General features: G+C 31.6%; 2 protein-coding genes across 7 annotated transcripts in view; one reads left to right on the top strand and one right to left on the bottom strand.

The window, feature by feature from the left end:
• The window catches only part of TOPBP1 (DNA topoisomerase II binding protein 1), a 252201-nt gene that overhangs the window by 114976 nt on the left and 122225 nt on the right, over positions 1–15000 (top strand). The gene's annotated exons all lie outside the window — the stretch shown is intronic.
• The window catches only part of LOC147029559 (uncharacterized), a 28055-nt gene that overhangs the window by 12313 nt on the left and 742 nt on the right, over positions 1–15000 (bottom strand). Inside the window, exons 2-3 of the mRNA XM_085872010.1 lie at positions 14865–15000; positions 13523–14767 (exon numbers count right to left, since the gene is read on the bottom strand). The exon at positions 14865–15000 is cut by the window's right edge and continues 29 nt beyond it. Coding sequence (XP_085728136.1) covers positions 13523–14767; positions 14865–15000 — 1381 coding nt within the window. The remainder of the gene's footprint in view (positions 1–13522; positions 14768–14864) is intronic.

Below are 15000 nucleotides of genomic sequence, written 5' to 3'. Positions count from 1 at the left end.
CGAAGCTTCTTTCCAAGATGTTGCGAATCTAATGTTTTGCCTGTTTCTAACATTTTCCATAGTCTTTCCAAATACAGCATTATTCATTAATTTATAAAAGTCCCCTTCAAATTTTACTTTTGTATTTGCTCTCATATCTGTATTGAATTGAATATACTTTTTCACCCAAGGACTTTGTTTAAATTTTAAAACTCTATGAATTTTAGCTACTCTCAATCCTTCTCTCAAAAACTGTTTTAAGCTTCTCTGATGCAAAACATATCCCTCTTTATCATAGAATGTTGTTAATAACTTTTCTGTTGATTTACCTTTAATATTAAAACTTTTATGATAATCACTTAACCATTCTTTCTTTGGAGTTTCTTTCTCACATGCAAAAGGAAGATCTTTATGCTTATTATGAAGATCACTCGGGTACCTCAAATCAACTTCAAAATAATAACCTTCTTCTTCGTCATTCAATTCCTCTTGAGAAGAAATAACAATATTCATCAAAGCCTTTTCATAATTCTTTTCTTCCACCCACTCTAATTTACCATAAGGTAGAGATTGAGACATTGCCCATCCATACAAATTATTAGCATCAAAATACATCAAATAATTACTATCTTTTTCACTATCATAATTTGGGAGATATTTATTATTTGCTTTAGCATATCTTTTTGAACATACTTGTGATATTCCACCTCTCTTGGACTTCTCAATCATCAAAAGCATATCCACATCACTGATTAAATCTATATCTTGTTTTGTCATTTTCAACATTGCACTCCAAGCTAAACCAGGAGCTGTGAAATAGTGGGCAGGATCTAATCCATAACAATTTTTATTATGACAGAGTGATCTAAAAGCTTCAAACACATCAGCTAACAATAAAACATCTGTTTTTAGATATAAATCGTGATATTCTCCAAGGTTCTTTATCTTAAATATTTTCCATATTTCTTGTGCGTGTTTATATTCCTTATCACTTATCTCTTCTTCATAAAGGTTATTATAGAAACTTTCTTTTGAAGGAAGTTGTGTTTCTTTAAATCTCATAAATGAATCCATATAATCATAAGGATAAATTCCCTTACTTGTAAGAATTTTCTCTTTACTTTGAATTTCATTCCTTGTTTGAATTTCATCTTCAGTTAGAATTTCCTCTTTACTTTGAATTCTCTCTTTAATCTGAATTTCCTCTTTAGTGAGAATTTCCTCTTTTGGAAAGAATGAATTAAGATTTGGAAAAGAGTCCGTGGAGCTTAGATTTGATGCGAGGTAGGCTAGTGGTGTTCCCATAAACTTGTAAGAATCTAAAAACCTAATACGAGTTATAGGTTTTGTGAATATCATTTTTGAAAATGAAATATACTTTTGACTTGTGTTTGTTATAGCAGAAATATTCCCTGGTGTTTTTGAAAGTTCATTTATAAATAGATGTGTATCATAGTTGGCGCTGTTGTGAAGAAAGACTGGAATAAAAGAAGGTAATTTATAATTAAGATTACAACAGGAATGAGCGGGACCTCTATATTTACCAGTAAGATGACAATGGTCTCTAACTTTAAACTCCTTAATTTCCCCCTCACAAATATGACAGATATTGTTCATTCTAAATTCTAATTTTTCTTCTTTGGTTAATTTCATCGGTTCATTTGTTTCTTTCATTAATTTAGTGAGTCTTATACAATCCTTTTCTAATCGTTTTACAAACTCTTGTGAAGCATTTTTTCCACGATAATGTTCAAGTTTGTTATACTTTTCTCCAACAGATGATTTGATATAATAACAAAAACCACAAGGAATATGTTTTTGATATTTATTTGTATATGGTTCTTTTGGATTAGGAGAAGCAGTATTTATCTTTTTAAGGATACATTCAAAATCAGCGTATATCACAAATGGGTGCATGATAGATTTATTATAATCTTCAAAATAAATCTTTTCACCAGGTTTAGGCATTGTAATTACAGCTGATTTATGATTACTACAATATTTTGAATGTTGTTCTAATCGTTCTTTTGTATGAAATGAATTAAGACATCGCTTACAAGGATATATTTTGTTTGCTGTTCTGAATACCTGAGAAGAGATTAATCTTGATAAATTATTGATGTATGTGTAATGTGAATTCTTTCCAACACTAAAATATAAAAGGTCAATGTGTGTTTCTTCATTTTTATAGTTGTTTGAAATTTTTAATATTTGAATTTTGTTTGTATCCGTTAATCCATATACATTAATAGAAAGATTATTCTTTTTCTCAAATTTAGGAATATCTGTTAATGGCATTGGGAATTTAAAATCTTTAATGTCCAAGGTATTCTCATATTTCATATATTGTTTTACTCTTTCTGAATTACATTTTGGTGGATGTAAGTGAGCAAGAACAGACCAGAGAAAACATTTATTATCATTGTTCTTAATATTAACAACTGCCTTCTTTAGTTTTATTTCTTTTGGTAATTCAATATAAGAAGAAGCTTTAAGAGGGTTTGATTTTAGAATGTGTATATCTAAAAAGATGATTTTTTAATATTGAATCCACTTCCTACCACTGTATTATCAACATCCTCCTCTTGTCTTGATAGTTCTTCATAAACCCCACTATTCAAAAAATCTTGAAATGATGTTATAAAATGAAGATCTGTTCTCATATAAGGAGTTTGTTCTTCATCTTGTCTTTTCATATTCATTTTCACTCCCATATAAAACTTTAAAGTTTTTATTTCTTTTAATGTCTTTTTAATAAATTTTTCAACATCGGGTTTCACTATTTCAATTGATTCAGCTATTGATGATGGACCGGGTTCTCCAAATTGAAAAATCCTTATTTTTATATGCCCTTTAAATGCCCCATCAGTGTTTTTAATATAATAGTCTCCCTTTACTTTAAACTCATTTTTCTTGTGTTTTTGTGATTGAAGATGTTGATTATAACTACTCTTCAAAACATCCTTTGAACAGATATCACAATGTTTTCTTTCCAACTCAAGAGGAGATATTTGATGAAATAGATTAAATGTGTGTTTGTTGGTTCGGAGGTGTTTTCTATAATGTTTATATTCGTGATTACAAACATCGCAGTACGTTGTATTCACCATATTTATAGAATAAAACTTTGCTTAAACTAAAATTTTCTTGATGAAAATTTCGTTTAATTTATAGGTGAATCTGTGCTTAAAAACATTTTATCCTCCAACTTTTTCACTTAATAAATACAATGTTTCAAGACACAAAAGACAAGTTTCAATCAATCTCTTCATCTGTTAAAGATACTGAGAAATATGTCAAGGATGTAAAATTGAACAAAGATAAATATAACAACTATTGGATAAAAACTATTATGGTAAATAATATGAGTTCTTCAATTTCCTTCAGTGGAAGGGCTTTTAGTATACCTGGTAGAACATCAATTAAAGTATCTCTAACAAAAGTTTCTCCTCTCCTTCTAGTAATATATTCAAAACTAGAAAAAGCAATGAAACAAGAAAAAGTATCAAAGAACAAAAACCTTATGGATGAAGCTTTAGAAAGAAAAGATAAGACCATCTGTAATATGCAAGGAGAAATTTGTATTTTTTTCAACAACCCTAAAGATGTAAATCTTGATGAAATAAAGGATGTTAATATATCAGGTGAAATGACATTTCGTTCAATAGTAGTTAACGATAATTTTAAAATTACCTTTAATATAAAAAATGTTGTCGTTGAATCTGATAATGAAAAAAAGTATATCGATATCGATGGTAATATACAACTGAAAGTATAGATGAATTTCAGTTTAAGTAAAGTTTTACTTTATAAATATGCTAGACTTTCCTGATTCTCCATATGACAAATTTGAAAATTGTCCTGCGTGTGAAAGACGGGGATTAAACACAGAGTCAAAAGCCTATAAACAATGTATATTCTGTGATTATCTTCTAATTAATGATAATAAAAAATATAAAAAGGAAAATAATTCTTTTAGATTTACACCAAAAATGAATTACTTTACAAGATTGATTAGAGAAATGAATGTAAAGTATGAGGATGATAACACACCTTTCCTTACAAGGGAAGAAACTGAACGTATAAGAGAAATGTTCAAAGGATTGTTGTTGTATATTATTCATGGATGTAATTTTCAGGGAAATATCAACACAAGATATTGTATAAATAAAATAATGGATTATCTTGAAATTAAACCTGAACTTAGGATAAAATATAGAGTTTCTAAAAAAGCCAATAATAAATTAAATAACCTGTTTTTCAAATATATAAATGAATGATTTTTTACCTATTTGGGAAAATAAGATAAAATTTAACAACCATAAAAATCTCCCAAATTCATTAAGATGTCTCATAGTTGGTTCAAGTGGATGTGGAAAAACCTGCTTACTTTTAAAAATGCTCCTCACTCCCAACTTTTTAGATTATGATAATTTAATAATTTTCACAAAGTCGAGTTTTCAACCAGAGTATCAACTACTCTCACAAGGTTTTAATGCTGGTCTTCAAAAAGAAGATATAATAGGTTTATTTAAACGTCAAAAAAACCTAAATGATTATAACATTGAAGATATAATTCAACTATTTTGTGATACACAGAGATGTAAAAAGAAATCAAATCTTATAACTTGTATTCTTAGTGATAATACGGATGATATACCGTCTCCCCAAGATTTGGATAAATCAAAAAAGAACCTCGTTATCTTTGATGATTGTGTTAATGAGAGAAACCAAACGGTAATGGACAGCTACTACACAAGAGGGAGACATTCTTCTTGTAATTGTATTTATCTTAGTCAATCGTACTTTCAACTTCCTCGTCGTTCCATCAGAAACAATGCTAATACTTTTATTTTATTCAAGTTAAATTCAATAGATATCAATAATTTTTGGAGAGATAATTGTTCTACATTATGTAGTAAAAATAAATTTGAGGATTATATGAAGCACACGACTGAAAAATATAAATATATTGTTGTGAAACAAGATGAGATATTAAGGGATATATTTTTTGTTTTATAAACAATTACATATATAAATGACAACTATTATTATAAATCTTGTGGGTAAATCTGCTTCTGGAAAAAACTTTCATAAATCAAGGTTCTTGTGTAGTACAAATGAGAATATTGTAAATTTACTTAAAAAACACCCCGTGATACGCATTGTATCAACAACAACTAGAGCAATAAGACCTGGAGAAGTAAAAGGTGAAGATTATCACTATATTTCAGTGGAGGAACATATGCGATTGAGGAATGAAGGACAAATATTTGAGGAGGTTTCTCTTGGTACAACAAAATATTCACATTGTAAGAGTGAGTTAAAGAAACTAAAATCTGGTGGTGTTGGGATATTAGAAACTAATCCAGAAGGAACGAGACAAATTATTAAATATCTGAGCGGAGTGAAGATTTTATCATTCGGTTTTGATGTTGATGAAGAAACTCAACACAAACGTATGAAAAGCAGAGATGCAAGGATTAGTGAAGAAGAAATTACAACTCGCATTAATGTTAATAAAGAATTTGATGAAATATTTAAAGAAAAGGATTTATTTGAACACATCTACTTGAATGATGAAGAAAAGGAAAATTTCCCTGTTGATCTTTACAATTCATTAAATGATATTTTACAATAAATAAATGGATACAAAAGAAAGAGCAAGAAGATTTAAGGAACATCAAGAGTTGGTTTCAAAAGTTGTAAAACAACAGGAAGACATAAAGAAGAAACGCAGACAGAAACTAACGGGCGAAGAAGCATTTGAAAAAAACAAGAGAAATTTTTTAAACCACTTTTAAAAACTTCCCAAGAAAAAATGAAAGATGTTTCCACAGTTCCCACAGTAGAATATACTCCTAGAAAGCTTCAAATGTTAAAAGATTTCAGTCAAATGACGGAGGAAGAATTAGAGCATTTAGGAGAATTAGAATATGATGATGAAGGTTTATTTCAACAACTGGAAGAGATTAATCAACCCCCTGATTATATTGTGAATGCTGTTCAAAACAATGAATATTCAGCGGATTCAAAAACCAAAGCAGGACTCATTCCAACAGAACAACCAGCAATATTTCATCTTGTTCAAGAAAAGGTATTGATATTTAATGATGAATTAAGGTTCTTAAGTTCTGCTCAACCCCCTGTTAAACTAACTCCGAGATTAATGTTTCTTCTCACAAAAGATGGAAGACAAGGTTCAACTGTGAGGGATGAATCAAAGTATATTGATAAACCATTGGATATGGAAAATAATGATGATAGAGTATATATTGATTTGCTGAACACTCTAAATTATAAGGTTATTCTTTCTGGTAAAAGTAGGAAGAATGAGAAGGAGAAACACATTATTCAGGCTTTAAGTATCCTTGGTTCAGGTATTAGTTTTCTTCCAAATGACCCATCGCAATTAGTTAATAGACTGTTATTGTTGTTCGGCAGTAAGAAGGCTGGAAATAACAATTGTTTTAATGAAGCATCAGCCATTTTAGACCAGTTGATGAACATGAAAATAATTAATAAATCTCAATATAAAGACATTTTATCTCATATTAAATAAGATGAGAAGCACAATCCTGAGTTTTAATTTCACAACAAGCGACCACACATCTTCATTCCCATACCCACTACAACTTGACACAACAAAAGAATATGAGGCATCTTTATTGTCCATGGAGACTTATAATACCTTATTTAATATAACCGAGAAAAATGACAAGTTTAGTTATAATCCGGGAAGTGGATACAAAACGATAACAGTCTCACCCGGAGCATACGAGATTTCTCAAATATCTTCCGAAATTGCTCGTCTTATGAAAGAACAGGGTGATGAACCAAAAAATATTGTTATAAACATTCAAAAACATACTTCAAAATCAACGATTAAAGTTAAAAATAACTACAAGGTTGATTTCACAATTGATAATTCATTTAGAGAGTTATTAGGTTTCTCCTCAAAAAAGATTGAAACTAATGGGACGTTTTACAGTGATAATGTCATTCAAATATCCTCAGGAATAAATTCGGTGTTAATTCACTGTGATTTGATTGATGGTGCTTATAATGATGGATTAAAAACAAATACAATATTTTCATTCAGCGCATACTCAACCCCAATTGGTTATAAATTCAATATGGAGCCTAAAAATTTGGTTTATCTACCTGTGTCAGGAAAAACCATACACAGAGTAAATTTTAGGATAACCGACCAAGATAATCGTGTGATTTCTTTTAATGGAGAAGTTATATCCATCAGAATTCACCTACGTGAAGTTTTTCAATAAATAAATACGATGGTTATTGTGAGGAAGCACGAGTTGGGAAAATATAAAATAATTACAGGGGATGGGATGTTCCTTTCCCCGTACTACAAGGGTGAAGGTATGTATCTTGGTAGAGGATACTATAAACCTAAGAGACAAAGGGGTGTCGGACATCAATTTAGAGGAGATGGGATAATTGATACTCTCATGGGTATTGGTTCAACTATTCTTAAACATAAAGACCTAATTGGTTCAACTGCTTCTGCTGTGGGAAATGTAGCAGGTGCTGTAAAGAGTATAAAAGATGCTCAGAAAGAATCTCATAAATTACAAGCAATAAAAGAAATTAAGAAAGGTAAAACTCAGTTGTCCCCCAAGAACGACAGAAAATAATTCAAATACTTGGATCAGGGTTTCAAAAGTTTTAACATCTTTTTTCCTAAATAAATACAAGTATGGAAGCAATTGATAGTATCTATGATTTGGATGATACTATTATTATCTCAAACTCCACTAAAAAAGAAGATTACTTCAAGGTAAATGCAATAACTGGAACAGACTGGAATACAAATGGTACAAAAAGTTTTGAAATAAATAATCAACAAACCTATTTGAATCTCTCCGAAAGTTTCTTGTTGTGTAAATTTAAATTCACTAAGGCTGGGAATAACACAAACGCTACACTTGTAAATGATTTCTTCTGGAAAATGTTTGATAGTGTGCGATTGTATATTGGAACACAAGAAGTTGAAGCGGTTGATTATGTCTCTGCTGTATCTGAAATGATGAAATTTACACTCTATACATTCAGTGATAGAATGGGAAAGGGGTCTGTCGAAGGTTTTATTCCTGATATGTCAACGGGAACAAACACAGACCCTGGGTATACTCAAAGGAAAGGAATGTATAATGATGATACAAAAGCAGAAAATAGTTTTACTGTGGCAGTTCCTCTTAAAGGTATATTTGGATTTTGTGATTATGATAAAGTTCTGTATGGTCTTAAAATTAGATTTCAACTACAAAGGAATGATAATGAAAATAGATTGCTTTTTGGTGTTGGTAATGCTTTTGGTGATCAGAATAAATTTGTAATTGAGGAGATGAGTTGGTATATCAGTGAATATACTCCTAATCTTAAAACAGAAGAGATGTTGAATCGAAGACTTAACTCAAAAAAACCACTCAGTGTATCATACCTCAAAAGAAGATGTCAACACGTTAAACTCAATCAAACTACTTACACGTGGAATTTGGGTGTTCTGGAAGGAAAGCCACGATATCTGTGGATGATTTTTAAAAAGCCAGATGGTGATACTGCGACTGATAAGAATAATGCATTGAGTGATAATGCTAAGGTGAAACAACTTCGCGTTTCTCTAGATGGAACATTTTATCCACGAGATAGATTGGAAATTAATTGGGAAAAAAATGATTTTGCTGAAGCATACAAGTCTTACCAAAAGGTGTGTGAAAGTAATGGAAATAAAGAACCTATTTTGGATATGACAGCATTTAAAAGTTTGTATACAATCTATACGTTTGACCTGAGCGCTCAAAAAGAAACTATAAAGTCTAATCGAGTGGATACTTCCCTATACATTGAAAGAGGAGAGAGTGAAGAAGTTGATACATATTGTTTGCTTTTGGAAGAAACAGAATTGCAGATTAATACAGATAATGGTGTGATGATTAGTCTCACATAATTTTTTGTTAAATAAATGAGTGGCAAAGTACCAACTGGGGTATATGTTAATCAAATCAATCTTCATAAACTATCATCTTGTGTTCAAAATCAAAAGCCTTGTACGATTAACGTTAATACAATTCAGAGAAAAGGAGCAGTAAGAATTGATGTTTTGCTCACAAGAGAACAGGTTAAAATCTTGAATGACACTGGCTCACTTAAAATTAAAATGACAAAACCAATGTTGAAAAAATATTCAATAAGAGAGACGAGTGGAGGATTTCTCCCATTTCTAATTCCTTTATTTGCTGGTTTAAGTGCGGTTGGAGCATTGACGGGTGGTATTTCAACAGCGGTCAAAACTGCCAACGAAAGGAAGGCTCAACTCCAGGCTCAAAAAGAATTGGAAAGACATAACAAAGAGTTGGAGAAACAAATTAGTGGAAGTGGTGTAATTGTAGATTTTGCTGAAAAACTTGAAGGTCTGCCTGATAAAGCGAGATTGTTAGTTGGAGATATGCTTTCTTCTATAGCACAAGCAGGTGTAAAATTAACGAAAAGAGGTAATGGATTATATCTTTCTAATAAATAAATGAGCATTGATGAGTGGTTGAAAGAATTTGGAAAGAATACAACATCAAATTTACAACTTGCCAAATATTGTAAGAAATTAAAAATTCATAATGTGGTTATTTGTATGAGAGATGAATTAACAAATGTGTCAAAACATACAAAGAATATTATTATGAACTTAGAAGATAATGATGGGAACGGTTCTCATTGGGTTTGTATTTTTAATAGTCAAGACAAATATTATTTTGATAGTTTTGGTCTTCCACCACCTGTTGAAGTCATAAAATTCTTACAGAATGGTGTTTATCAAACATTTCAAGTCCAAGAATTAAATTCCAAGTGTTGTGGTCAATTATGTCTATATGTGTTATTTCAACTCAACAAAAATAAAAAATTTTATGATATTATTTTTAATCTAATATAAATGACTTATGTTGGTAAAGATGGTTCTATCTTTGGTGTATCTCAAGAACTGGATATTGATTTATCAAATTATTACACAAAGGCACAGGCTGAACGATATAAATATAATATAAACAAAAATATTAACATGAAAAATGCTTATAAATTAAAAAATTATCCAAGCCCGACTGACGCGAATGACTTGGTGAGATTAAGCGATTTATCACAATATATATACTTAAATAAAACGGCTGTGTATTCTAAAGATACAGAAGTGTTGATATTATCTCCAGGTCATACAGAATTCACAGTTCGAATTAAAATAAATTTTTATAAAGAAGGGCGTATCGTTTGTATGAGAATAGAACAATGGGGGTATGATATGAATGATTTAGGGTATAATTGGTCATTTAAAATTAACCTCGAAGACCTGGAACAATTAAATCAGTCTCGTAAGGAAGAATATTATCCACTTGGTATCGAGAATGAGTTTTGTGGAGCCACGATTAGTAAACAACAAATAAAAGAATTTAATAAGGGTAAATATAATAATGGTTTTGCCCTTGTTTATCTCATGAAAACAGAAAAAACAGGATTATATATAATAAGTAAGGAAATACAAAATGATTTAACTATGGGAAGATGGGGAGGTGTTTCGTGCCATAATATTATTCTATCATATATTTCTAATACATAAATGACAGCAAGAAGGCTTCAAGAAAATTATCATTTCTGTGTTCAAGCATACCTTCAAGAAAAGGGTATTCGGTATTTTAATAAATATGTTCTACAACATAAGAATGAGGTATTTTCAATAAAAGATTGGCATTATGCTGATGTTGATAAACCGACAACTTTAGATTTAATTAGAATGTTAAATAATGAAAAAATTATAAGGTTAAGAAAAGGTAAGGCTCTTTTAGAAATTCAAAAGAAATTTTATTGGTATCCTGTTGTAAAAAAATTATTTTGGATACAGGAATAACAAGAAATCCTGATGAATATATGTATAATATTCTATGGGGTGTAAACGATTCAAGTATAGTAAGGGATGAGGAAGGAGTTGAAGAAGAGAGGGAAGAGAGAGAGAAGGAGGAAAGAGAGAAGAGAGAGAGGGAGAAGAAAGAGAAGGAGGAAAAGGAGAAGAGAGAGAAGGAGGAAAAGGAGAAGAGAGAGAAGGAGGAAAGAGAGAATAGAGAGAGGGAGGAAAGAGAGAAGAGAGAGAGGGAGGAAAGAGAGAAGAGAGAGAGGGAGGAAAGAGAGAGAATGAATAAATATCAAAATATGGAAACCAGTGACAATCAAAAAGATTGGTGGTATTACAGAAAATAACTCAACCCACCGAGGAGGAAAACAAAGAATTGACAAGTCTATTTGCAATACTTTCGACAAGACTATTAGCATCGACAAGATATGGATTTTAATTCAAGTTTTTTCTTAAATAAATGGAGGAGAGAGTGAAGGCATTTCTAAGGATTCTTTATGTTTTAAAAATTAAGATTCAAATGTGCATGTTGGAAACTAAAAAGGTTTTTGCACTCTGCAGGAATTTTTCTCATAAATAAATGAGTTATTGTCTCAAATGTAAAAAGAAAACTAATACTAAAAATATTTCATATATTAAAAGTAAAAATAACAGGGTTATACAAAAAGGTATATGTTCGGTGTGTGGTTCAAAAAAATCAATTTATCTCCAAACACAAACTCGGAGGAGATATACAAAAGTTTTTATCAGGAAGTAAATTTACAACTACTGGAATACCAGGGGAATTACATCTTCCAGGTTATTCTTTCTGTGGTCCAGGCACAAACTTAGATAAAAGATTAGATGAGGCAGACAATCCTAAATCCTGGAGTAAACCAATCAATAGAGTTGATGAAGTGTGCATGAGACACGATATTGATTATGGGAATACCACAACGTTGGAAGAAAAGCATGAAGCCGATAGAGAAATGTTGTATAATTTGTCTCTGATACAAAATCCAACCTTGAGAGAAAAAGTTGATAGGTTCATCGTGAAGAAGATGATTAGTGCTAAATTGAAACTTGGACTTGGAAATTCAAAAACTTATAGGCTCTAATGATGCCATTAAGACTGAAGAGCAATTAGCTGATGAATTACATAAACCAATATTCACAAAGTTTCAGAGAAGGAAAGTTTATTCCAAGGAAGTTGATTATATCTGGTCTGCTGATTTGATTGAACTCAATAATGATAAGGGGTACAAGTATGCTTTAACCGTTATTGATTTGAGGAGTAGATATGCGTGGGTTGTCCCTTAAAAAACAAAACAGGTAATACTCTTATGTTAGCTTTTCAACAGATATTTAATAAAAGTAAGAGAAAACCTAAGAAATTGTGGACTGATGAGGGTAGAGAGTTTTATAACAAGACATTTATGAATTTTTTAAAAAATAACAGTATTACATTATACAGTACCTTTAATGAAGGGAAGGCAGTTGTTGTTGAACGTTTTAATCGTACCTTAAAAGAGAGACTATATAAAAAATTCACACAACTCGGTTCACAACAATGGTTATCTTTTATTCAGGATATTGTGGATAAGTATAATGACACGATTCACACGTCAACGAATATGAAGCCATCAGAAACATTTACAAAATTAAAATATGAAAAAGAGATTAATGTCAGAAAACCTAAGTTCAAAGTTGGTGATATCGTAAGAATATATAGGTGGAAATCTCATTTTGAAAAGGGTTTTACTGAACGATGGACGAAAGAACTTTTTAAAATTGTTGATGTAATAGATACAGTTCCTTGGACTTATAAAATATATGATTTGGAAGGGGAAGAGATTTTAGGTTCATTTTATTCACAGGAATTACAAAAGACAAAACTAAGCAGATAATACACCTTTGTGGACACTAGAGGGACAAGTCCGAGGTGTATTACAGTATATAATGTGTGTCAAGGGGGACGTTCTTAGATCTGTGAACCCCAAACACAGAATCCTCAACTGAATAGTCAAGGCTTAACTTTTGTTTGTGTGTGTGTGTGCAATGGGAGCAATAGGTTGGCGCTTCACTCCCTCCTACTATACACCGTTGTGGACACTCGAGGGCCAAGTCCGAGGTGTATAACAGTATATAATGTGTGTCAAGGGGGACGTTCTTAGATCTGTGAACCCCAAACACAGAATCCTCAACTGAATAGTCAAGGCTTAACTTTTGTTTGTTGATGTGTATGTGTGTGTGTCCCAACCCTCACATTCAAAATCTCAACCCCAACCCTCACATTCAAAATCTCAACCCCAACTCAATCCTCGCCCAACACAATGTCTTTTTCAAAATGAGATTTCCACCTATATATATATATTTTTACGTTTTTTTTTTTCTTCTTCCAATTCTGTCTTTTAAGGCTTTCAGGTTTGATGACGTAGAAAGAGGGAGTAAGCCTGCACTTTCTTCCCAGAACGAACAATGTATATTTTTTGTTTTTTTCTCTTCTTCCAATTCTGTCTTTTAAGGCTTTCAGGTTTGATGACGTAGAAAGAGGGAGTAAGCCTGCACTTTCTTCCCAGAACGAACAATGTATATTTTTTGTTTTTTTCTCTTCTTCCAATTCTGTCTTTTAAGGCTTTCAGGTTTGATGACGTAGAAAGAGGGAGTAAGCCTGCACTTTCTTCCCAGAACGAACAATGTATATTTTTTGTTTTTTTCTCTTCTTCCAATTCTGTCTTTTAAGGCTTTCAGGTTTGATGACGTAAAAGGGGGAGTAAGCCTGCACTTTCTTCCCAGAACTTTCTTGATCTTGCTCCCATCAAGCACCATCCGACAAAGAACTACATCGATAGGTTTAGATCCCAAAGAGTGATAGCAACTCCAAAAGTCTCCAAAATATAAATAAATAAAATAATAATAATAATAAATAAATAAATAAATAAATAAAAGCCCCCAAAAAAGTTTCAAGTGTCCAACATAAACCCAACTTTCCAAGTCTTCAAGGTATAACCACATTCCCGTTGAGTTTCCAAGATATGTATCACATTGTGAGTTATCAATCCAGAACCCACATTTCAAGTATTCAAAGTAAAACCAACTTACAAAGTCTCTTAAGGATAACTCATTTACTGATTTTTTCAAAATTTGTGAGTCTCCAAGGTAGGCCCCATATTTAGAACCATCTTGGCAGAACCCTTTTCCTGAGTCTCCAAGGTAGTTATTTAAACCATCAAGGCAGAACTCATTTACTGATTTTTTCAAAATTTGTGAGTCTCCAAGGTAGGCCCCATATTTAGAACCATCTTGGCAGAACCCTTTTCCTGAGTCTCCAAGGTAGTTATTTAAACCATCAAGGCAGAACTCATTTACTGATTTTTTCAAAATTTGTGAGTCTCCAAGGTAGGCCCCATATTTAGAACCATCTTGGCAGAACCCTTTTCCTGAGTCTCCAAGGTAGTTATTTAAACCATCAAGGCAGAACTCATTTACTGATTTTTTCAAAATTTGTGAGTCTCCAAGGTAGGCCCCATATTTAGAACCATCTTGGCAAAACCCTTTTCCTGAGTCTCCAAGGTAGTTATTTAAACCATCAAGGCAGAACTCATTTACTGATTTTTTCAAAATTTGTGAGTCTCCAAGGTAAAACTTGTATTCTGGCTCATCAAGGTATAACTTGTTCAGTGGGTATTGTCTTGATAACTCACAATGAGTACTATTGCTGTAAAACTCTTTTTCAGGATTTTGCTGGTCTCCAAGGTATAACTCTTTGGTTGGGTCATCAAGGACGAACTCGTTCTGTGGGTCTTGGTCGCTCATAAGGTCTTCAACCAAGCCAACAATTTCGCCCCAAGTTGTAGCAAAAGCAGTATTTTCATTTCGTATTTCAGACACAATTTCCTGTGAGAGAAAATAATAATGTATTAATTAAGTTATTTAATTATTAAATGAGTATGCTTCAATCAAAGTTTGAAAATAGGAAAATAAAAAATCTTACCTCAATAGATAAGAGGTTTGAATCCAGTTCATCAACTTGAAGGTTTAGTTCCATAGAAGACAGAGAGTTCCAAGGAACACTAAAGTCATCCCACTCAAGGTCTTCAACCAAGCCAACAATTTCCCCCCAAGTTGTA

The sequence above is a fragment of the Eptatretus burgeri genome, chromosome 3 (assembly GCF_056783735.1).
Source record: "Eptatretus burgeri isolate ZD-2024b chromosome 3, Ebu_testis_v1, whole genome shotgun sequence".
Taxonomy (NCBI): Eukaryota; Metazoa; Chordata; class Myxini; order Myxiniformes; family Myxinidae; genus Eptatretus; species Eptatretus burgeri.
Note: the sequence above shows the minus strand (reverse complement) of the source record. Positions and strands in the feature narration are given on the sequence as shown.